Source organism: Rhopalosiphum padi, chromosome 2 (assembly GCF_020882245.1).
Source record: "Rhopalosiphum padi isolate XX-2018 chromosome 2, ASM2088224v1, whole genome shotgun sequence".
Taxonomy (NCBI): Eukaryota; Metazoa; Arthropoda; class Insecta; order Hemiptera; family Aphididae; genus Rhopalosiphum; species Rhopalosiphum padi.
Genome location: NC_083598.1, coordinates 24,135,146 through 24,159,737, shown reverse-complemented (window position 1 = coordinate 24,159,737; position 24,592 = coordinate 24,135,146). Strand labels below are relative to the sequence as shown.

The window sequence follows — 24,592 nt, the reverse complement described above, 5'->3', positions numbered from 1 at the left end:
TGAAAGACTGGCACTTCAATGGAAAATAAAGGTCAACTCAGGAATGGCGTACAATCCTGACCTGTCTTATGAGGCAGATGGAATTATTTTACAATATAACAGGTTAAACAAAACTAGATGCAACGCGTGGCTGGACGCACGGAGCTGTCACAGACCGTCTATAGGCGCACCAAAAACAACAACAACTAAAGGCTAATTACACTGCAGTGCCCTAGACCCTAGTAGCCCTGACTGAGCATCAGTATTGTCAAGCTATAACAATCTGAAGAATCAAATCGATGTGTCGTCCGGGTCCGAGGAAGGTACAGGTTGTTTGGTTAGCCGGTGTTGCTGGCTAGCCAACTGCTCCCTGGCATTCCTCTTCTCATTCAATTTTTGCAATTTTCCGCGGTTCCGAGCCTGTTATTGGGCTTCTGTTTTTGGCTTCACCGCTGGTGACGAGCACGGTCGAAATAAACCGTGGTGACGAGGGTATCTCTGGTGCCGTGGGTACACCAGTGCCGACGGTGACTCTGACGCCTTCCCGGGCATCACGAGGCTGGATCTACACACGGTTTTTGGCACTGCCTGTTGTTGCGGTAATTTTTTTGCTAACGACTGTGACCTGTTCGGTCGCAGCTGTTGTATTTTGTGGACGTCCATCGACCGGTCTGCCAAGCCTCGCCGGTAAATGGCCGCACGCATCGGGTCTTGCAGCAGTTGATAGATGGGCATGCGGATGTGGTTCACCTGAGCTGCCGTCCGCACGTCCTTCTGGTTAGGTACCGGATACCAGTCCTAGTTGGGGGAAGAAGTCCACCACATTAACGCTCCATTGTTTTGCCTCCTCGTCACTGTCGGCCGTTGTGTTACTATTAATAACTATTATTAAAGTGACTAGGTATGATATATATTATAACCAGGGCTCGGAACCCTAACCTGTTTGTTGTGGCGCACTTTAATAATCTATAAAATAGGGCATAGGTCGCACGTAAGCGGCGCGTCGCACTCGTGTAAACTACCTACATAGAAAACGTAACATTTCATAACATTGTATTTTGTATTATTGATAATATTATTATTAAAATTTGCAAAAAAATCAGAGTGTACTATTATCATTGTAAATAAATGAAACTTGTAACTTTAATTTTTTTTTTAAATGATTTATTTATATTATATTATATTATGTATTATTAATACTTACAAAAAAATCGGTAAGGTTTTCATTTATTATATAATAATTATAACTAACTAATACATTTTCCTTAGGTAGTGTAAAATATTTTGAGCACAATTGGGCTATCGACCCTAAAATCTACCTATAGAACGTAATTGGTATATAAAATGGTATTTTTAGGCGCAATTGGTAAGCTGCCGTATGGTTAATTGTTGTCTTTTCAATAAAATACCTTTTTATTTCAGAACAAAGTGTTCTTACCGTTGACATTGGTGCAAGTTTAACGTTTTCACATTATGATTTTTATTATTTAACTAGAGTATTGAGACTCAAGGATTTAAATTTTAAATACAGACAATACAAAAGTAATTTTTATAGATGTAGTTAAGTATTAGTAGTATTACATTATATGGCTTCGTGATATCTATAACAAATATACTTCTTAAATCTTAAATAAATGATATAATATCTTAGCCCAACAGTATGATACTTAAATAAAATAATAGGTATATGGTATATTCTATGTGTAGTTGGTATAAGTATTTATATTAATAGATTTTTACTCTTGTATAAACACTTTTAACAATTAATTTTCAACAAATTTTCATTTAAATTAAATCTAATAAGACGTTATCAAAGAGGTGATACACAAGCATTATATACCTACTTAATTTACACTAGTTTTGTAAGAATGATCTTTTGCAACATATTTTTTATTTTACAACTAATAAATTCGTGTTTATTATTATTGTACTTGATAATTAATTTCATATTTTGATGCTAAATAACATTTTATTTACATTTAAATACGGAAAATATTATGTACTGAATTTGAGTGTTTTCTATTTTTATATATGTATTAATTAATTTTATAGTATATGTTTTGTGTTCAGTTGTTTAGTTTTGTTAGAATAGCGATTAACATGTAAAAAGTATTATATTTAATACTCAGAATACGTATTTAACAAATCTCATAAAAAATTATTTAAAAATACATAACCGAATGAGTTGAATAATGAGCTTGTTATATCTATATTATGGAATAATATGTTTCTTTTCTCTAATAAATAATAAATAGTTTAATATTTTAACGGGATGCTTAGAAAATATGTTCAATGTAAAGGTGTAATTAAATAATCTACCTAGAATGCCGTGTTATAGAATGTATAGACGTAAAGTTATAATTAAAACATCACATACTAAAAATGTATAACATATATTATATTAGATGCCTACTAAGGCACTGTAGTGATAAATAGCATAAGTAACATAATTATATTATGCAGCGGTTATCTATAGGTACTATAACGTGAAATTGACACGGGTGCGTTGGGCCTGGCAATCCGCGTGTCGCTGGCGGTGTAGGTGGAGATGTTTGACACAAAGAAAAAACACAAAAGAAATAAAAAAACACTTTTCAGGTTCACTAGTGGTTTGGGTTGGACTAGCGGCCGGTAAACAAAGACCGCGATTGGGTTAGGTTTGTGTAATTTGATTTATATTTTTTGTTGGTTAGTAGTTACATTATTTTTCATTTATACAATAAAATATGTTGTTAGTGGATATCATAATATCGTGATTAATAAAATAAAATAATTTAATCTTATACAAAAAGATAGTTATAATAAAATTTTGCTAGTATTTCATTAGCATAGCCTTTATGCTCTCTTAAATATATATTTTTATAATATAATATTAATATTCATTGTTTAATTTAATGGTAAGGTTAAGTTTATATATATATGATAGTGTATATGTAGTTATTAATTCTAAAATATCTTAAACTTTTTTTTAAGAGCTCACACACCGATACCTATCACTATATGAGTAGTATTTGCTATCGAAATACTGCCTCTCGTAAACACATTTACACATTTTCGGCGTACACCACCGAAGACACCCGGATCTTTGTGATCTATCAGTGATTTTATTATCTTGCAAGTTACATGGGTACTGAAGGCGGTTTTTCGTACTAGTATTAGCGGATTCAGAGCTATCTTCATCATAACATTTCTTCTTCTTACATTTTCTAGGCGGTTGCTTACGTCTATCCGGCAACTCAGGAGTATTTGGACATTTTGTTCCTCCCGATAATTTAATACCACTCGGTAACTTAGTTCCTCTTCTAGTTATATGAAGACTGGCATGTGTTACATTATTTAAATTGGAATAATATGTCACCAACTTATCTATCATATCGTCGGTATTACAATCAAATCCAGCATTATAATCACTAGACCCTATACATGTGCCATTACAAAATAAACAGTCAACCGAACATTCTCCAGCCGAACAACAATATCTGTCGTCGGCGATAGGTGTAGTACAAGAGCATATAGATATAAAGGTATTACCAGCCTCTTCTGCATCCTCAAAAATATTAAGGATCTCACCAACTGTCTTACTACGCCAATGATCGATATTAGCCTGTGCATATTTACCCAATGAACTAAGAGCATTGTAATCATTATAGACAACTCCAAATTTCAAAAAGGGACGATATTTGACTATAGGATGTTCATATAGTATATATATATAATCACCATCAGATATTTGATATGGATTTGGAGAATGGCATGTACCAGAATAAATAGTATTCATACAATAACTAACAATACTCATAACAAAACCACAAACATACAAGTTCAAACTCATATTGGATAACCACAACAGCTGTGTGAACTACAATTCAAATTTTAAAAATATATATAAATAAATATAAAATATAGAAAATAAAAATAAAAAATAAATATAAATATAAAATTGTTTTACCTGGGTAATGCAAGTTAACGTTTTGCAAAACCTCAGGTCGTATCTGATATAAAACACGGATAATATATAATTATTACGTATTATTTTCAACGTATTATCCTCATAAAATTCTCTTTTTAACTCTCAACAAAATACTTATTCACTTTTTTTATTTTTTTATTTTAATTTTCAATGATAATGTGTTATTATTTTTTTATAAGTTAGAAAAATTAATTAAATTATTTTTCTATTAAAATCTCAAAACTATTAAAATTTATTTATTTAATTATTTTTATTTAACTGTTTCCAAAAGAATTTATTTTATTTTTAAAAATTATATTCATTTAATTATTTTCAATTTGTTAATTTATTTTATTATTTTATCATTATATTTTATGGAGATTATACTTATATAATAAACACTTTCACAATTAAATACTTTACGATGGAATTTGTATTCCAAAGGAGATGGACCAGAGTTAGCAGCTAATAAAATACTTTACATTAAAAATTATTATTCACACTACTACGGCTTGATAAGTTGTTACTTCTATTGTAATTTATTGTTGTTGAATTGTTGCGGGTTGTTCACTATGCGTTACGAATCTTCCTTGGAGTCGACGAAGTTGACGTTCTGCAGTTGTCTTCTTCAATCCGTGATTCAGTGATGAATTTCCGCCTTGAATCCCTTGACGTTGAATAATTTTGAAAAATTTTCAACACAGGTAATTCTGTTGAAAGAATTTTGAAACCGACTGCGCCAAAATGTAGTGGGTCAATCCGAAATTCATGTGCAGCCATAGACATTCGTCAGATTGTCAGAACGAAATGAATGACACAAGTTTTTATTGGTTATTTAAACAGTTGTTTAAAAAAAATTTGTGTTGATTTTGAACCAACCATAGCTATTTTTAGTAAAATGACACATTATACATTGTTACCATCAAGTACTGATACTAATGATGATCCACCTAGTACAATATTTAATATTTTTACTAATATCTAACATAGATGAGTAAACAGTTAAGTTATTCAAATTGTTTTGAATGTATTTACTTACGATAATGTTTCTTTACTAAAATATTGGAAAATATGTATTTGAATTTTGGTTTTTGAGTTAAAGTAAAAGAAAATATTGCAACATTCATTTTGCATTTTGATAGCAATGAACAACCTAATGTAGTAATGTAATGTCACGGACTAAGATAGTCTATCTTAGTCCGTGTGTAATGTTAATGGTTAAAGGAAAAAAATAAGGTTATACAGTTACAAAGTGTATCTACTTCTACTATCTAATCAGTAATCGTGGTTATGATAAAAATTATTGTACGAGAATTTTGCTAAAAATACGAGATTTTTTTAACAAAATTTTTGTAGGTACGATAATTTTGGTAAAAATACGAGATTTTTAACCCTAATTGTACGTTATTTCATTTTGCAAAGCGTGGCAACATTGCTATAATATAATATTCTGACCTAAATCCTCATCTCCACGCCACTACACTTGACGCGGTAATTGGGGCAATTGTGTCAAGAACCAAAGTAGAGACCAAAAGATCCTACTCACTTTCCTATGGATAATAATAAACGACCATATATCTTAGACGTATTATTAACAAAATCAATTCCGTTTGGATGCAAGCACAAAACACTTGCAGGGCTCAATTCTGACCACATACCAGTAAAAATTACATTTGATTTGTCTTTACACTCACAGACATAACATCGGCATTTTATATCAACATATATGTTCCTTAATTCAAAGCAAACACAATGTTAGACGTATTTGACAAAACCAAAGAAATACGAAAAATAAAAAAAAAATTTAAATAAATTCACTAAAGACGTAAAAACGGCATTACAAAACTTTTGGAAAAAAATTGAACGTCAAAATATTTAACGATAAAATCTGAATATAAAATTATGTCAATATCTTAAACATTTTATTTTTTTTTGATTCTGAGCGGGGCAATGAATGTATTAATTTTACAAGGATATTTTTTTGTGTATGTACTTGTGTATACACGATATGTAGTCAATGATATGGTTTAATTTTGAAAAATAGGGATGGTTTTGTGTAGAAAATTGGATCTAGTTTGTACTTTGAAGAGGCCAGATTTAAAAATCCACAGAACTTATATTTAGGTATAGTCAGCAAAAACAAACAAAAAATTAAGGAAAAACGGAAATTTTATACAAATCCAATAATTGACAAAATCGATTTTGTTTTTTGGTGTTACTCGAAAACGAATAAAGAAACTTTAAATTTTCATGAAATGTTTAAATTAACATTTTATATTTACAATACAATTTTCAAAAAATGTATTATTTATAGGTATGAGAAATTTTAAATTTTCTTAGTTTTTTATTTTTTATAAATATCAATAAAAGTTATTTTTGATATTAACTCTATACTTAAGAAGACGTTATACCCGTATGTGTTGTCTCTGTCATCACATTTTGTGATGTTAGCTTTAATATTAGAGTAAATTAATTTATTATCATTTATCAAATTTAAAACTAAGAATATTCTTAGGGAATTAATGTCATATGCTTTTATTGATATCATTTTAAAGTGATTTATAAACATTTTAAAGTTGTAATATTTTACATAGCTACAACTCACTTTTAAATGATAATTATATTTTGAAAATATTATTTTTATCAAGTTGATTCCATTGCAAAATATTAATTTTTTTAAATTTTTTATTGATATATTGCTATATGTTTAATTTTAATTTAAATAACATACATTTTAATATTTCAATGTAGAATAATTTAGATAGAGTAACTACTTTAATAATAATAATAATATATAAATATCGAATTTTATATGAATCTTTTCTTTTTTTAGAGATAATAATTTTTTTATTGATAGTTAATATATATTGTACATTTGAAAAATAAATTGAATCCATTTTTGACAAGAGAATTATCTTTATAAAATCATTATATAATAATATACCTAGTATCTATTAATTATATAATATTGGTAGGTACTATTGTTACTTTTGAGTCAATACCTACTTACCACAAGCGACACAAGCCAATTTTAACAGGTTTGTGTTATAAATAGAATATAGTATAAAATTAATTTAAATATTTTAAAATTGTTATTATTTATACAAAATTTAATAATATATACGTAAAAATTTTAAATTACCATAAACAATATTTTTAAGTTATGGCAAGATAATATAAACTAAATTCTTCATTCGTTCAACAGCCTAACCGTTTGAACTGTATCGGAAGTCATGACGTATTTTATTATCATTATATGCATTGATGTACCTATATTGTCTATACATTACGCCGTCCAACACTATGCGTGTTGGTCAAAAATACATGAGTGATGAGAATTTACTCTTCTCAACACTATAGTATGTGCTAATCATTGGTGATAATGTATACGACTCACATCTACCTACATAATTTATAAACATTTCACATCCATATTCTGAAAAACATATCGTCTATTCACTTATTGATTTGTTCGAGTTTGATATCTATCGATCACGTTACGTCTGCGCTGAAAATGGAAAAACATCGAACTCCGATACTCCTACGGTCTGTGAGAGTTTATCCGAAAAGCTGGCGTTTATGTTTATTTTTCCTGGTGGTGATGGTTACGGCCTATTGCTGTTAAGTTCATATGATTAAGTAGCTGTGATGGTCTAGCCAATTACGTCCCACCCTTTTTACGTCGACCACAACATCGGCACTGCTGTTGAATTTACAAGTTAGTAAAATTTATGAACCTAAGATTATATTATATTATAAATAATTTGATAATATTATAGTTATTAGTAATACTAATTTTGTAATTTATAGACATTGTCCGATTTTAAGAACTACTCAACTTAATATTACAACAACGTATTTTAAATTTAAAAATAAAAGAAGTTTCTCGCCACACGAGTACGTACATGACATAAATATTTTAGGTATCAAGCTATGGGTTTTTAATTAATTTAATTGAAAAATTGTGAAGTTTCAATTTAAATGAATGCGTTACTTACGATATTATACAACAGGGACTAGTGTACACGCCGTACTCGGTGAATAACTATGTATGTTTGGTTTGAAAATCTTGTCCTGATATGACATTTAATATTTTGTCATATATTCGTGACGCAGTAGACGCACCCTATATATCTGTATATATCTAAATAATTAAAAGTAAAGACGCACATGAATAGTAATAGTAATAAAAACAGGAAACTTGCATATTATTGCATTGCATTGGTATATTATAAGGTACGGGCTGTACAAGCTAACAATATAATATTTACTGTGTGATGTCTCAGTGGTTATTATAAACTTGAAGACTTTAAATTAAAGTCAGATAAAACTTTTCTTTTAAAATACGTCAACTTTAAACAAGAATAAAAATAAATTTCAAAACTTTATATTAGTACACCAAATGTTATAGAAACCGATACACCATTAATATCCTAATATTTTCAAAAAATAAGTCTTTTTAGCTTCTGTGTTCTTATAATATAAGAAAAATTGTGTTCCTAAAGTTAATTAACATATGAGTTTTAAATTGAATTTACTTGTTTTATGATATAGTCTATCGGTGACAATTATATTCTAAATTAACTGTAATCAGTTATTGATTCGCCTTACTAGTGATTAAAATTTTTTAAAGTAAATTTATAAATTTATGTGATGGTTTATGACGAACATTATACAACTACAACAAAATTAATTTGAATAAAAAAACATTAATTATTGTTTTTCATGTAGTTGAAATAGATTAAGTGATACTAAAGTTAGTGTATTTTATGAAATTAATAAATAAATTAAATCGACATAATTAAAAAGTTAAGCTCAGCTTATGAATTGATCAAATCAACATTATTGTTCTGTGTTTACTAAACTAATTCATATATTGGACATGATTCATTCCACTATGCAGGAAAAATGGAAGAATGTATACATTTAAATCAAAGAAATAGAAAATATGTATGTTTTTAATTATCTAAGCAATATCTTATTTGTATACAATTTAGCATAGAATTTGTATTTGAACTATACGATTATAAACGTATCTTGTTTCGAAAGAATATGTAGTCTTACTAGAATTATCATACATAATTTACTTAATTTTAATGTAGGAATAGCATCACTTTTAATTTTCTTTTATGCCATGGTAAATAGTTCAAAAGTGATTAAATTAATGGCTTAAAATATTATGTATCAGCATCAAAATATAATAAACAATTAATATGCTATAATATTAATTTTTATATCGTATTCAAAATAAAATCACACTATTGACACAACATTTTCTTTACCGTTATAAGTGTTAAGATTTTTGATATTACAAATACTTCTTCATATTAATTTTGTTGGTAAAAAGGATTTTTAGAAAATCTATAAAACCTAATATATCATCTGTATTTTCGGTGCACTTAACTATGTATTTATATTGCATAGGTAAGGCACCGGAAGAGTCAAAGTTAATTAAGTCATTTTGGGGCGGAGGTGATCTAAAATATATATCTATAATATTTTTTGTACTTCGACGCATAATGTAAATATGTGGGTCTGAAACGACCTGCAGAATATCGTCGTTTCCTTTTGCATGTTTTTATCATCCTTCACCATGGCCGTAGCTCGTAGAATAGGTAATAAATAATAATATCTTAATAGATAGGTAGGTACAGATACCCGATATCGGTTTCTGAATTTTACATATTATTTTATTATTTAGTTTAAAAATCATAAGCTCTTGTCTGATGAATTATTAAAATATAAATTATTAATTAATAATATTTATAATATTAATAAATTATTAATTAGTTTAAACGTATAATTTTTATTAATCTTTAAAATAATCGAAATGAAAATTATCACACCCGTCGCCATTGATAACATTAAAAATAATCGCAAAATATTTAATAAAAGCTTCTAGTTTAAAATACATCCATAACTAGGTTATCCAGATATCACTATTGTTCCACAGTCCCACACTAGGTCTAATTATATCTTTCCATTTAAGTCACGGTATCAGGTATACCAAGGATATTATAAACATATATTATAACATATTATACTGACTGCATGTTATTTCGATGATGGTATTCGAAAATGAAAATGAGATGGCAGCTCAAGCGGTGTGGGTGGTATAAATGTTGAAGTAATTCGACGACAAAGTTTTAGGACAGAGTCTAAAAAATTATGCATATGTGTTTGTGAGATTTCTAAGTCATGTAATTACGATTTAAGCAGAACCTTGTATTTAATTGTAAAGTCTAAGCTATTAAGATTGAAAATTGTATACATTTTGAATCCCAAAACGATTTATAAATGTTCATGGTTTAGTCAAAATGCTAAAAACAAACGTTTATAAAATTAAAATATGTGCCTATGTGTTTTCAACATTTATTAACTATTGTAAGTACAGCTTATGAGAAATCTTATTTTAAATTTTAAAACTTTTCGACCGAGCATAAAAATATTAACAAACATTTAAAGAAAATAAACTTAAAGTGTGCAAGTAGGTACCTACTGCCCTGCAGGTGTACATTAGGCGTTGAGTGTACGTACTTCAATATTTAGGAAGTCATTATTACAATTTGATGGTTAAATCGATTTATCATTGTTAATGAAAAACGATTCTGAGTAAAGATGATGTATGTTCTGTCACCTATGTATTACTTTAAATATATTTTATATTATATTTCTATATTGTTATAAAAGTAATTATTTTTCACTATTATTAATTTGTAGTAATTTGATAGGTTGATTTTATGTATACTAAAATATCGCATTTGAAAATGTAATATTTGTATGTATAAAATATATATAATATAATAATATATTTTAAAAGTTTCAAGTAATATTTTTATTTAAATTACAACAAAATAACTGAAGTCGTTATTCATCTTGATATTATCTAATTTCATCTAAATTTTAATTCAAAATATCTATAAAAAAATGTTGTTAATATATTTTTTAATATTAAGTTTTAGTATATGAACTACTCATTAAGAACTTTTCTTTACATTTTCAAACTTTTTGGTGGATCGAACAGTTTTTAATTTTTATTAAAATTTATAGAAAAAAAACTTAAAAAACTAGTCAAAGATATATATGTATATAAATAGCACAAAGAGAGTCAAACTATTTTGAAAATTTTATCATATTATATTGTGAAAGCTAATATCAAAAATTGCAAGTATCTACAGTTATTCATTTTCAAATTACATTAAAACAAACAATATCGATGTTGGTTGTCGAAAGCTGGTCGTGAGTAAAAAATTTTTATTTTTCCGACTATTCAGACAATCAATATCATGGATGTTGAACAAGTCTTTTTGACTTCTTAAGTCGTCGGATTTATTATTATGATAATAATTTTAAACACATTTAATATTCTACTATAATATCATTGTGATAATTTGAAGTCGACGAGAGGTCGAGAAAGGTTTACGGGAAACTCCAGCCGTAATATTTTTTATTTACGCTATATACCAGTCTGAGGAACGAATAATGATGGCGTGTGTTAATGTTTTGGCGGTAGCGGGTGCGGCCGACGAAGCTAAACCTCGTGCGAATCGATCTGCTGCATGCCCGCCGTGGTGACACACTAGGCCAACGCACACGAAACACCAGCGCCGGATAATTTTCTCAGCCGTGTACGGTATTTATTGTAACTACATCTCTGCCGACCGTTATTATTATAAATCGCAAACGTCCACAACCGTATAATATATGTGGCAGGTTCAGGTACTTAGCGGTGTGGGTTACACAAAACGTAACGTTTCGAAAAACAAACGCACGAGTCTGCATATAGACGGGTATATCTGCCGCACGAGTTAATTATACTAATTTATTGACAATAATGACATAAAAGAACACACGCACCATGTTTATTTTGTTACCTATCATTTGAGATATAATATCGTATATCGTACGTAATATCGTACGCTTTTCATTTAGATCGACGAGATCGCACCGAATCATAATGATATTTCGATATTGAATAACTATCTCGTAGTATTAATATGCGACGGGCTGTTTCCTCATGCGCGTATTGGTTCGGTCCTTCGAAATAAAACATGCCTGTTTCATTTCATACCGCTTTTTACCAGTTACATACAATTCATACGTAACTCGATACAAAGAAAATAACGGTCAAAATTTTGACGCAGAAAATGTCTTTATGGGAACTATAATATGTACTATATAAATATATCGTAATAATATATAATATTAGAATGATTGAAATACAGTTCCGTTTTCGAAAACATTTAACTTACCTTACCTAAAGGTTTCAGTGAGTTAAACTCACTGAGTTTCCGGTTCTTATATATTTTCACAGTATTCTGATACTAGAACTGTATCGGTCCGGTTTTACTCTTTGATTGTGACTATGTATGCAGTAGGTACACGATCGAGCGTCGTGTATAGGTCCTCCGACGCAATGTCGTTATTATTGTGACATCTTTGCTGACGAGTAGGTATTTATACCTAAAATAATTTTACTAAACAATTAACCTAACAATGATGAGTACCTGTTTAAGTATTGTGATATTATCGATACAACATTTATGAACATATACGTAAGATATAGGCATTATTACGTTTGTATATACTGCAAATCAAATTCATAGTGCCTGTGCGGTTCGATGGCATTTTTCTAGGAATGATTTATCAAATAAATTCGTAAAAACCAAACTGTTATTTGTTGTATTTTCAATTTTGTATTTATCGAATAAAATATAACGTATATACGTTTGAAATAAGTCTTTTCGCTACGAAATTTACATTTATATCCATAATATTGGCATTTGTGGAAAAATAATATTTTAACAGAAAACAAATAATATCGAAACGTTATCATAATCGATCAGGTAGTTTTTCAAGCGTTCGGCTGAGATAAAAATATATTCATCGTCCGGTGAACATACCACGTCCAGTGTTGATTGTTATATTTTTTGTTCACATGTTCGTATAGAAACATGCCGTCATAAAAATCGAATCCGCCTAGTTTGACGTGCTCAAAATTGTCAACATTCACAATCACTATACGTGTACAAATACACTAAATATTTGTGAGGGGTGAAGAGGGGGGAGGGGGTTATTTTCATTTTTAGTTCTGCATGTCGAATCCGTTTTTGTCGATTATTTTATCGGGTAGTCCACGGCGTTTTTCGGCTTGCCGACGAGGGTCGCACTGGCGCGTGATGTGTGCGCGCGCGCGCCGACTCTCCGCGGCCGACCCCCTCGGCGAGTGCAGCGCGTCACGCGGCGTCCCCTCTGCCACTATACACACGGCGTAGTCGAGGGTCAGGTAACGCGCGTCCCGTTGTCGTCCACGGTCAGGCCGTGTGCACCGTTGTCGTAGCCGTCGGCATATCAGGGAATTCGTGTTCGTAGGCAGGTCGGTCCGACATTAGTCAGTCAGTTAGTCAGTCAGTCAGTCAGTCGGTCAGTAGGTCAGCGGTTGACGCCGTATTGCTGTTGGCATGGCGTCGCAGTATGAGGTGCCCCGCGAGGCCAGAGGGCCCGCGCTGGCCGCGGCCGGTGTCCGGCCCCGCGTCGACCCCGAGGCGCTCGGCGAGGTGGACCCGGAACACTATCCGCAGCCCAAGGACTCGACCAACAGGATACGAGGAAAGTCGGACCTCATCGAACTGATATTCGGGTCCGTCGATCAGGAGCTCCTGACCGTCAAGACGTTCTACTTCTTTTTTTACTCGGCGTTCGGGTCCCTGTTCCCGCTGATGGGCGTCTACTTCAAACAGATGGGCATGAATCCTAGCCAGTGCGGTCTGCTCATCGGGTCCCGGCCGTTCGTAGAGTTCCTAGCCGCCCCGTTCTGGGGAGGTTTGGCTGACAGGTAATAAATAATAATTAAGACCACGCAAGTCACAACCCCGATATTTGTTTTGAAATTTCCTATCGTAATCTTCTATAATTTTTAAACTGGGTTTGAATACCGTAACCCGTAATAAAATCGTAAGCAACGAAGTTTTTCCAAAATTTCTAAAGTAAAAATATTATTTAAGTATTGTTATGCGGCGCGTGTATGACCGCCGCCGTCGTTAAGTGTGGAAACGGCTCCGATCGATTTTTACCCCGTTCCTCTCCACTGTCGACCGTGTGCGTTTCCCGACCCACATTCACCCTCACCACCGCACATCTGGGGTACTCACGTAGACGTCGAAAATCCGAGACGATATACTCGACCCTTCCGATTCCGGAACTCATTACAAAGATGTTCCGAATCCTTTCGTCAACTCGACGTAATTTGACCGCGCCGTCCAACAAGTGTATACAATACTGTTATTATTATGATAAATATCCAGTTAGGTTTTCCGAGATTTCAAGGTTGAATCAGTGGGATCGGTGATTTATGAAAGGGAGTCTATATTATGTAAGTCACGCACAGCGTGAGGTAATTGGAACTGGAGACCAATGCGATATTTTCCGCCGTCCGGTAGAAAGTTTTTAGATCACCTTCAATACTCGGCCCATTCACGCTAAACTCATCGTTTGTGTGTATTTAAATTGTTTGGACACGCAACATTATGATATCATCTAAATTGGGTTAACGAGCACAGCTGGCGGTAGTTATGTTTAATACGCGTGCAGTGGTTAAAAAATTATTGTTTTGGAAACGAGCAATGGGCTTGCTTAAAAATTATATTGTCACCGATAATACGTTTGTCATGTGATAGGTACATAGAAACGGTCTACGAAGAAATTGATAGAGCTGTATGATCTAGTTGATTTCAATCAATATAATAGGTACATATTTATGTAAATACATCTATATGCTATATATTTTTAAGCTTTAAAATAACCACTAATAGTTAATTCACGAATTGTTATTACGTATCGCTGAGTTTTACGTTGTAATAGTAATGCATACATTGCAGGTATATTCAAACAACTGAAGGGGTACAAAAATCTCTCTCAATTGTACTGTTACTCAACTCTTACTAATTACTTGAAGTTAGGCCGAACAGAATATATGTTGAATACCTACTTAACAGTTCAATGATTTCGTTTTCAGGCCTCATTGTATTATCAGTAATCACCATTATAATATTAGCAGCAATTAGATTTCATTGATTAAAACGTTATAATTTACGTAAATTAATCTTAAAGATACGACTGGAATAATTCATTACCAAAGTATAGAAGACAATTGTTAAGGGTTTTTGTGATTGTATTGGATTTTATTTTAGACCACCGTCTTTGCTTATCACTGATAAAATATATTAATGTGAAAATTCAAAAATCTTTTGACGGGTTACATGACAAATTTATTAATTTAATGGTTTAATAAAATTTAATATACCAATCGCAGGCCACTTAATTATGTTTAAGGGACCATTAGTTCATTATTGGTTCATTAAATGTTTAGTATTAATTGTTCATGTAATTCGGCTGGTTACATGTATTAATGCAGCCTACTAGTTCTGAATGAACCCTATTATAAAATAATTGTATACAATAGTCGTGTAATACGTGATGTGCATTTGTCAATATTAGATAGGTACTTATGGATTTTATGACTTGGAATTATTTACATTTATCACATTAACACCGACTCAAAAAGAGTTTTAATTAAAATATATGTAATGCTGTTATCGTAAAAAGGAATTTTATCCTACATCGTTTTCATTTACGTTGTTATTATTATTTTTTTTTAGTATGTTTTTTTTTGCGTTTTATAAACATACAATATTGATTTTAGTAACTGGTATATATATTGTAACGCTGAAATAGCTATAACTGATAATGCTCTGAGTTATGCAGCAATATATTCTAGATTGTAGAAATGAGTAACACACTAACACATCTCCAATACACACCAATTGACCTAATTTAATAGAAATTTCAATCGAGAAGGGTGTTCGATGCTACAACCACTGTGTTATTTTTGATACTTAAATATTTAAAATAAATATTTACAAACCCTTTTTCAATAATATAAAAAAATATCACGACATGGAAGTACAATTAATATTTTAAGTAAAATAGGTATAATACTATAATACATATGTGATATATCGATATTTAATATTATAGTACCTATATGTTACTTATATACCTACTATAATAGTTTAAATGTTTGCACGGGAGATTCCATACTTTTAGTATGACAGAAAATCGATTTAAATAAATATTTCGAGTAACGATGCATTCACATCATTGTGGTGTATTAGAGTTTAATTTTTTCAACAATACATGATTTAAATAATACAAACGTAGTAAATTGTTTACTATTCATATACGTGTCACGTGAAATGATGAAATAAATCATGTTATTGATTTATTCCTGATTCCATAAATATACATGTATATATACACATATAATTAAATTAGATTCTGCTTTATTATAGTAATGAAATTAATATTTACTGTTATACAAAAAAAAACCAGCTACAAAAAGGAAAAATACTTTATCAATATCATAATTTAGCACATTAGGTAGATAGGTAATGTAAAAAAAAAAATAAACTCAACATCACTGCGGTGAACTCAGCAGCAGAAACTTATGGGACATGGCCCATTATCAGAAAATTTAGTAACGGTGAATCTGATTACATTTATCTAGACCACAAAATGTTATTTAATAATATGACTATATAATTTTGATTGTAACGGTCACGTAATGGTTTCATTTATTGTCTCAAGTTGCAGAAGCTTTTATATTATTAACGATGATATCGTACTGTGGTTAGTGTCAAAATACAAACTCTCGCGAGACCGGTGGGATATCATTTTTCACGTTAATCATATTTGTCTTGTATATGGAAGAGCCAAAATGTAAAAAAAAAGGTCATACACAAAATATAAATATACATAAATTCATTTTAAAAAAATTATTTTTATAAATGTTACGATAAGATGCGAGCAACAAAAGGTCTATGACGCGAGCCGCAGTTTGGCCACCCTTGATATATAGAGTATATACATATACAGTCTTATGATGAAATCATTTTCTACTTTTTTTCATATTTATAATAAATATACGAATTAGTTAATATTTAATAACTATGCGCACTGTGTCTAAAGTGTAGACATTTTTTAATAATTGTAAATATTTTTAAACCTTCTGTTGATGACACATGGGTTGCAAAGTGATGCGATTATAAATAAAACATGTTTGCGACATAATATATGAAATTTTAACAGTATATATGTTCTTATACGATATTGCAATTTTTTTTTGCAGATGGCGTAAGGGAAAAATGTTGTTATTGGCTTCGCTTTCGTGTTGGATTATTTTTACGCTACCGTTGGGTTTCATACAGCCACCGGCCACGAGATGTATTGTGAAAAAAAACGCGTCCACTTATATGCTGGAAACGCCTATGGCGCCCAAAGTGTACAAGCGGGACGTGTCTTCGGTGACGGATTTCATTAAATACGACCAAGACATTAACGACTTTGAAGTTCCGGACTTGTCCACGCCCGTGATACGCCGAACTCGTGGCGTGCGACCGAGGTTTACGGCCGGTCGATCTCCATTGGACGTGAAGTTCGCCTCCAACTATAACGAGAAACAGCACTACAACTTGGTCATGCCTATTTACAGTCACATCGTGTACACGATAGAAGTAAGTACTTACCTAAGCCAATCCGATAAAACAAGGTAATTGAAATTATTTCAAGTCATGAAGATTTTCGAAAAACCATAATTACTTATATTATAATATATTTTTATCAAATATAATATGTTTGCGACAGCATAGATATATGATTTTCTATCATACATTAAAACTACTTTATCTTTAATCTTATATAGCTGACACATTCAATCTTATTAACAGAAGAAAATATAAATTGCTGGCTATAAATAGTAGGCTCTCGTTATTTTCATATATTGAATTGTGTAAACATTTTATTTTGAAATCCCTATTGCAGCTAGCGTTGAAATTTAATATCTTTCATGCTATCAAATTTTAATGATTTAGCAAAAATGACTAGGCTTTTGTCGCTCTTGACCTTATATTATATCGAGTGATATTTGAGTATCTACTTATATACTGAAAGGTGTAACAATTCAAATACGAATACATAATTGAATGTCTTTGTGTTTTCACAAACATCTACCTAAGGGTTAGTTGTTAGGTTTTTATTACCTATTTTATTTTTTTACTATTTATGTGATATGATTAATTTTTGAAAAGATTTTAATTTAACATGCTCATTAAAAGTTTATTGCATTAATTAGTTTTATTAATCTCACTGATAATTATTAACATCTGAATTTTATAAACTATATAATACCAAAATTATTTTAAGATTAATTTTACAACTAGGGTATTATAAAATTATATATATATTGTTTATACCTACGTATTTTATTTAAATATTTTTTTAATGATAACATGTTTTTTCTAATTCGTTGATCCAAAGTAGAATATTTGTTTGAGTACTTCGATGTATAAAAATTGAAATTTGTACGAGTATATTTTATGTGTTATTTAAAGTTTAGATGAGTAGAGCGGACTATTGTACGGTGTAGCCTTCCAAAATGTTGATCCACTAATCCGCTTTTATAAAGTTTAAATACTAATAAGTTATAAAAAATTAACTTCTTATCAAAAATTTGATTCTTACTGATCAAATATTTTAATTTATATTCTGTTTCGGAGTATGAAATTAAAAATCATGTTATCATTCAAAAGAGTAAAAACTTAAAAATTATGACGATAAAAAATAATAAAAAATATTATTTTGTAACTGCTTAACACAATTTAAAATTAATATTTTAAAAACCGTTATTGTTTTCTGAGTTAATGAGTGTGTATCTTACATTAAATGGATAATATCGTATGTAGTTAATAGTATAGAATTCGTAAATTTTTTATTTTTATTTTCTTAAAAATACCCAGGATATGTAAATTAAGATAAACGTATTATCCTCCCCTTGCTAAAAAATGGGAAAAGTACATTTAGACTAAAGAGTAAAAATCGATTAATTAAAACATTACCTTTTTGGATCAAATTAGTGGAATTTATTTTAATCAAATTATAAACACTTAAAGGCTAGATACGACGTCTGTTTACAACAGTTTATATGTTATATACATAATTATTTTGCTAGTTTTTATCCTTTTTCAGAGACGTATTTAAATAATTATGAAATTAATTTTGTTTTATCGGTTTATATAAAACCATCCACCATTAATTCGAATATAAATTATACGATTAATATTTAAATTAAGTTTTTAAAAAGGTCGTTTCATTACCGTAGCACTTATGTTAAGACATAATTATACTATATTATATCTGTATATACTATATAGTAACGATATGAAATGAAATAAAATCGATTCTCTGTCACAGACTAACGAAACTGTATTTGTTTCTGCAGGATATCGAGAAAGTCTTTTTTCTGCTATTGCTCCTGGTCATGATAGGAGAGTTCTTCAGCGCTCCAGCCATCACGTTGGCTGACTCGGCAGTTATCACACTGTTGGGCACGGACGCCGATAAATACGGACACCAGAGAATGTTTGGCTCATTGGGTTGGGGTTTGGCCATGTTTTTCGTGGGAATAGCACTAGACCATTCGACCGCGTTTCCGGATCATCCGTGCGACGGGCCACAGGACCGTGAAAAGAACTACACTATTTGCTTTGCTACGTTCTCTGTGCTTATGGGCGCCGCCCTGATCACTGCCACGCAGATGAACTTCCGATACGATGACACGACGGTTGAAACAGAACAAACAGTAATGATGATGGAGAAGGGAGCGGCTCCGACCCGGGACGATTACCTCCAACAGGAGTTGGCGCAACAGTTGAACCTCCCGTCCTTAGCACCTAATGTCGCGGGTTTGCCACCCAGACCACCCGATCTGCCAGAAGGTGGCGGCGGCGGAGAGTCGAGCTTAAAAGTAAGTTAATAACTACCCCGAATACTTGGGTAAAATTATTTCTAAACGTATTTATAATAAATATTTATATTATTTATTTATTTCATAATTTGTTATCGTAATTTTAAAATGTAACAAATCAAAATTAATTGATTAATAAGTAATAACAAGATAGAATATAATTCACAAATTAAACAATTTATTCCACGCACGTTATAAATACTCCTCTTATAATGTTTTCTTGTTAATATTTTCATTAATCAATAAGTAGCGTTATTTAATTTTAATTATAGTTTTGATTACTTACAATAATAATAATAATAATAATTATTATTATTTTTATTACTTGTAATACCTACATACTGCAAATTTAAAAATATTACTATTCTAACAATGCTTTAATAAAATTAAACATTAAATGTTAATTAGATATAAAAAATAAGTATAATTATAAATATGTGTTTCATATTAATTTAAAAATGTAATATAAACATAATATATTGTAATCAACAATTTAATTTTATATTTTAAAAACCACAAAATATTTTTTCTTTGTATATGTTTTTAATCGTTAGGTAACTACTTATGTTATAATTATACATACAAAATTGGATAAAAATGCTTTTTAAAAGTAATTTAAATGAAAGTTCGAATATTTTGAATATTATAAACTGCAGGTTTTCCAAGTATTCCAAGTCTTAATATAGGTACATCAAGTATTATAGTCTTAGGTTATATAAAATTCATCAACATATGTAAAACATCATTAACACCACACAATTTATTTCTAATATTATTTTATGGTTCGTGGTTTACGATGAGCTTTATATAGATATAAATACTTTAAAAATAACTCAAAATAAATAACTAAATATCTATTTATAAAAATAGTATTAAAAGTAATTTAATTATTCAATACTGTAATATTTAATGATACATACAGTCTTACATATTATAATAAAAATTATGATTATGTTAATCTCCCTTATACATTACTTACTCATTAATCCTTATGGTATTATATTTCAGACTAAAATCTTCGCTCAAACAACGAAGAAAATTCCAGAATGGATTACGGTATTGAAATATTTCGCCAACTTGAAGTGCGGATCTTTTTTGTTTGTATCGTGGTTCATGGGATTCGGTATTGGACTGATATTCACGTTCCTGTTTTGGCACTTGCAAGTGAGTGACCCCTGATATTATAACTATTGATTTCGTTGTAATGTATCACAACCTTTGTTATTAAGGATTATGGCGGATCTCCGACGCTTTTCGGTGTGGCTTCAGTTATCAATCATATTTCTGAGATATTTGCGTACTTCTTCAGTTTCAAACTCATTCGCCAGATGGGGCACGTTAAAGTATGAGTATTTTAATATTTTACATTGGCAGTCTAGTTACTTGTTCTATTATTCAAGATCGATTTATTGTGTTTAGGTGTTATGTCTGGGACTCGTCGGCAACATATTGCGTTTCTTGTACATCTCTTGGCTGAAAAACCCATGGTGGGTATTACCGTTTGAATTCATGCAAGGTAAATAATGTCGTTGATTTTTATTAATATGTCAGGTGACCTAATAGGTATCAGCTTATTAAATATAATGGTTAACATCGACTATATTATAAATAATTTGATTACTGGCACGGTTTGGCTATAGCTAGATTATACCTATTATAGTAATATAATAATATTATTTTTTTAGGTATAACCCATGCAGCCGTGTGGGCCGCTTGCTGTTCGTATATAGCACACAATACACCACAACAGTTGCGAAGCTCGGCCCAAGGCGTGTTGCAAGGCATCCATCATGGATTGGGCAGAGGGTGTGGAGCGGTTATCGGTGGATGGTTTGTCACGTACTTTGGTAAATGCACTATATTCTGTTGTCGATAGTAATTGATATGAGATTATTATCATTTTGACTTACACGATTATGTTTGTACAGGAACAACGACTACGTTTAGAGGATATGGATTCGTTTGCGCTCTCGTCTTAGGGGCGTTTATTTTTATTAATTTCTACAGGAAGGACACTGGGTTTGTGTCGGAATTACCTGTTGCCGAAGATCCACATCAGGTGAATTATTCGTAATATATTGTTATTTAATAATAAGGAAATTCATTTTAACTTATCGATTCGTTCTATAATATCAACACATTCAACACTGGGTTGAATCCGATATTTTATTTTGGGTACATTCTTAAAATCAAAATAGTGGATGACCTTTATTTATCTATATTTATATTATATTTTGATCGTTTATATTAACGACTCTATTTCATTACTCAGTAAAATATATTTTTACCAATAATATATTTATTTTTGTTATAATGACGGTAAGGTCCCAGGGGTACACCATTGTGCACCGTAAGTGTACTTCAACGATTTGCTAATTATTAATAATTTCTATCATCATAAACACAAATTGAAATGATTATTATTTGGGGGCTATTGTTTTAATTAATATAGATGATATTTAGACGATTTTCCACTTGTTGTTTTGGATAAGTACTGATCTCGGGTATCATATGACCATTAGATACGGGATTAATTGATGTAGGTACTTACCCACTTCGTACAATCAAGTTTTTGAAAAACTAATTGAAGAGGATGAAAACACATAATTTAATTAAAATCTTCACAATATTATAATATGCATTATTTGGTAAATTTTGTTGGAAATGCTAACTTCTAAATCAATACGGATATATTTGTTTAATTTAATTTGATAGGTTTATATATAATTTAAAGATTTATAAAATATGATTACAGTATATTAGAGGTAGTTAAAATGTTATCTGTATTATATAGGTGGCTGAAGAAACAGCTCATTTAGCACCACACGGCGTACCCAGTAATCCTTTGCCGAGAGGCTTGTCGAGTAATAAACTACAAGATTTGGCAACTGAAAACCATGGTTATGGTGCTACACACACATCTGGCAGTAACTTAAATATTCCACAAGGTACTACTTATATATTATACTGTATATTGTCAATCGAAATCGCTTGCGTAATTAGAAATATGCTGATTATTTGATATTTTATTGTAGGCGCGACAAATCCATTCCGACAAAATAACGGCTACAAACAACCCATTAATCATGGTACCTCATACACGGACGAGTGTATACAAAAACAATATACGGTACATCGACATCTGCTAAAATTTAAAAATTAATTTTAATTGAGATGAAATAATTATATTTCACTATGCTATGCTAAGTATAATTATAATTATAAAATCTACACACGCAGATCTTCAAAAGTTGCAACTATTTCGAGAAATCGTATGATATTAAATTGATATACAAAATCAAATAATTTGTAGTAAATTCAACAATTTGTTATTTTTATTTATTAATAAGCCCACGATTTACACTTTTTTTTATTTGTGAATTAGCGTATACAATACTTTGTCGCTAGCCAGCTGTAAAAGTCGGATCATAAGTAATAAATTGTTCTAATTTTCAGATGTGCAACGACTTACAGAAACATTCGATAACTTCAGAATTGATGAGTCCAGAACCACTGAAAAGAAACTCGCCATTATATCAATGGTAATCGTGATTCAGATGTACGCGATTTTTCTCCATTTGTTCTTCTGGCGTACCGTCAGAGAATCGTTTTTTCTTAATAATGTTATTGATGCGAGAAGCAACGTGGCGTTGTTTTTTCCTGTTTTTAGTACCTAACCTATGAGTAATAAAACAAGTTTGTTATTTTATGACTTTTGAGACTTAGCAATAATAATAATAATAATAATAATATTAACTAAAAATATAAAATACACATTAATACATTTTTACTTAAACCTATATAAACGTAGCAAACATATTATTATTGTCTTAAGCAATTTTTATTTTTATTTTTTTTTTATTCCTACAAATACCAAGCCTAAATATTGTTGACGAAAGTAATGTTATTTACGTATGGCGGGAGATTGCGCATAAAAATTCCTGATACCAAAAATGGAAACTATGTTATTGAAGTATGCTTTTGTGATAAGGTTAATTTGTTCAATGTTGTGTTAAAAATATTATTATTATTATAATTTGCACGAATTTAATTATATCATATCAAAATGAAGTTTGCACGTTTTATTTTGAATAATTTAAAATTGTTATAACACGGGAAATTCGACTTATATAAAGGAATAATTAATTAGTGTACGGAAATACTATAATATTATGATACGATTTACGATGATTTTCGATAATGGACTTAGTAAAATATAATGACAGTGACCGTAACTGAAATAATAATAATAATAAATTTAAATAAAAATACGATTGTTTTCTTTTTGTAAAGTAAATATAATTCCATATTATTTCATCAAAATATATCACATTTCCTATTTATTTAAATACTGAAAATTCTATAGGAAAATTAGGAACGTATACCTGTTAGTACAGGTGCAGAGTTTATTCTTAATAATATTACAATGTATACGTATTGATAATATTGGGGAATATAAACTAGACCATTTTAATACTATAATCACATTTTATCCGATCTCGATTAATGAAGGAATAGAATATTTAATCTAAGCGATTTGTAATTAACAAATACTTAAGAATGTCTTTGATTACATTACGCTTTAAAGAAAAATTACAATTTATCGATACAAATAGACAACTATTTTTTAATTTCTTTTATATACAATATACATATTATCTGATTGTTGAATTTTATGCCAACAATATAATAAATATTACTAAAACTTTAAATATTGAGTTGTAAATAAACGAAAACAAGAGCTGATAATTTGAATTCCTGATTAAAATGTTTCACAAATGTATACATTTATTAAAGTATTTGAA

The 24,592-nt window shown here is 30.1% G+C and overlaps 2 protein-coding genes across 2 annotated transcripts; one reads left to right on the top strand and one right to left on the bottom strand.

Moving 5' to 3' along the window:
* Positions 1-2,353: 2,353 nt before the first annotated feature.
* On the bottom strand, positions 2,354-5,186 carry LOC132923057 (uncharacterized). The gene is made up of 2 exons (XM_060986865.1): positions 4,968-5,186; positions 2,354-4,878 (listed from the first exon to the last, which is right to left on the bottom strand). The coding sequence occupies exon 2, from the start codon at positions 3,809-3,811 to the stop codon at positions 2,948-2,950; it is 864 nt and encodes a 287-aa protein (XP_060842848.1). The 5' UTR covers positions 3,812-4,878; positions 4,968-5,186; the 3' UTR covers positions 2,354-2,947.
* An 8,000-nt stretch (positions 5,187-13,186) lies between these two features.
* On the top strand, positions 13,187-24,058 carry LOC132920200 (major facilitator superfamily domain-containing protein 6). Its single transcript, XM_060982389.1, has 11 exons — positions 13,187-13,763; positions 17,115-17,499; positions 19,263-19,787; positions 20,796-20,951; positions 21,017-21,130; positions 21,207-21,303; positions 21,473-21,634; positions 21,716-21,846; positions 22,582-22,735; positions 22,823-22,917; positions 23,244-24,058. The coding sequence occupies exons 1-11, from the start codon at positions 13,390-13,392 to the stop codon at positions 23,331-23,333; spliced, it is 2,283 nt and encodes a 760-aa protein (XP_060838372.1). The 5' UTR covers positions 13,187-13,389; the 3' UTR covers positions 23,334-24,058.
* The last annotated feature ends 534 nt before the right edge of the window (positions 24,059-24,592 follow it).

What these genes read in the sequence shown, in the direction of transcription:
- LOC132920200 (XM_060982389.1), top strand. Translation starts at nt 13,390, where the DNA reads ATGGCGTCGCAGTATGAGGTGCCCCGCGAGGCCAGAGGGCCCGCGCTG. An exon ending in GCGGAGAGTCGAGCTTAAAA is followed by an intron (nt 19,788 to 20,795) that starts GTAAGTTAATAA and finishes ATTATATTTCAG; the next exon opens with ACTAAAATCTTCGCTCAAAC. An exon ending in ATGGTTTGTCACGTACTTTG is followed by an intron (nt 21,635 to 21,715) that starts GTAAATGCACTA and finishes ATGTTTGTACAG; the next exon opens with GAACAACGACTACGTTTAGA.
- LOC132923057 (XM_060986865.1), bottom strand. Translation starts at nt 3,811, where the DNA reads ATGAGTTTGAACTTGTATGTTTGTGGTTTTGTTATGAGTATTGTTAGT.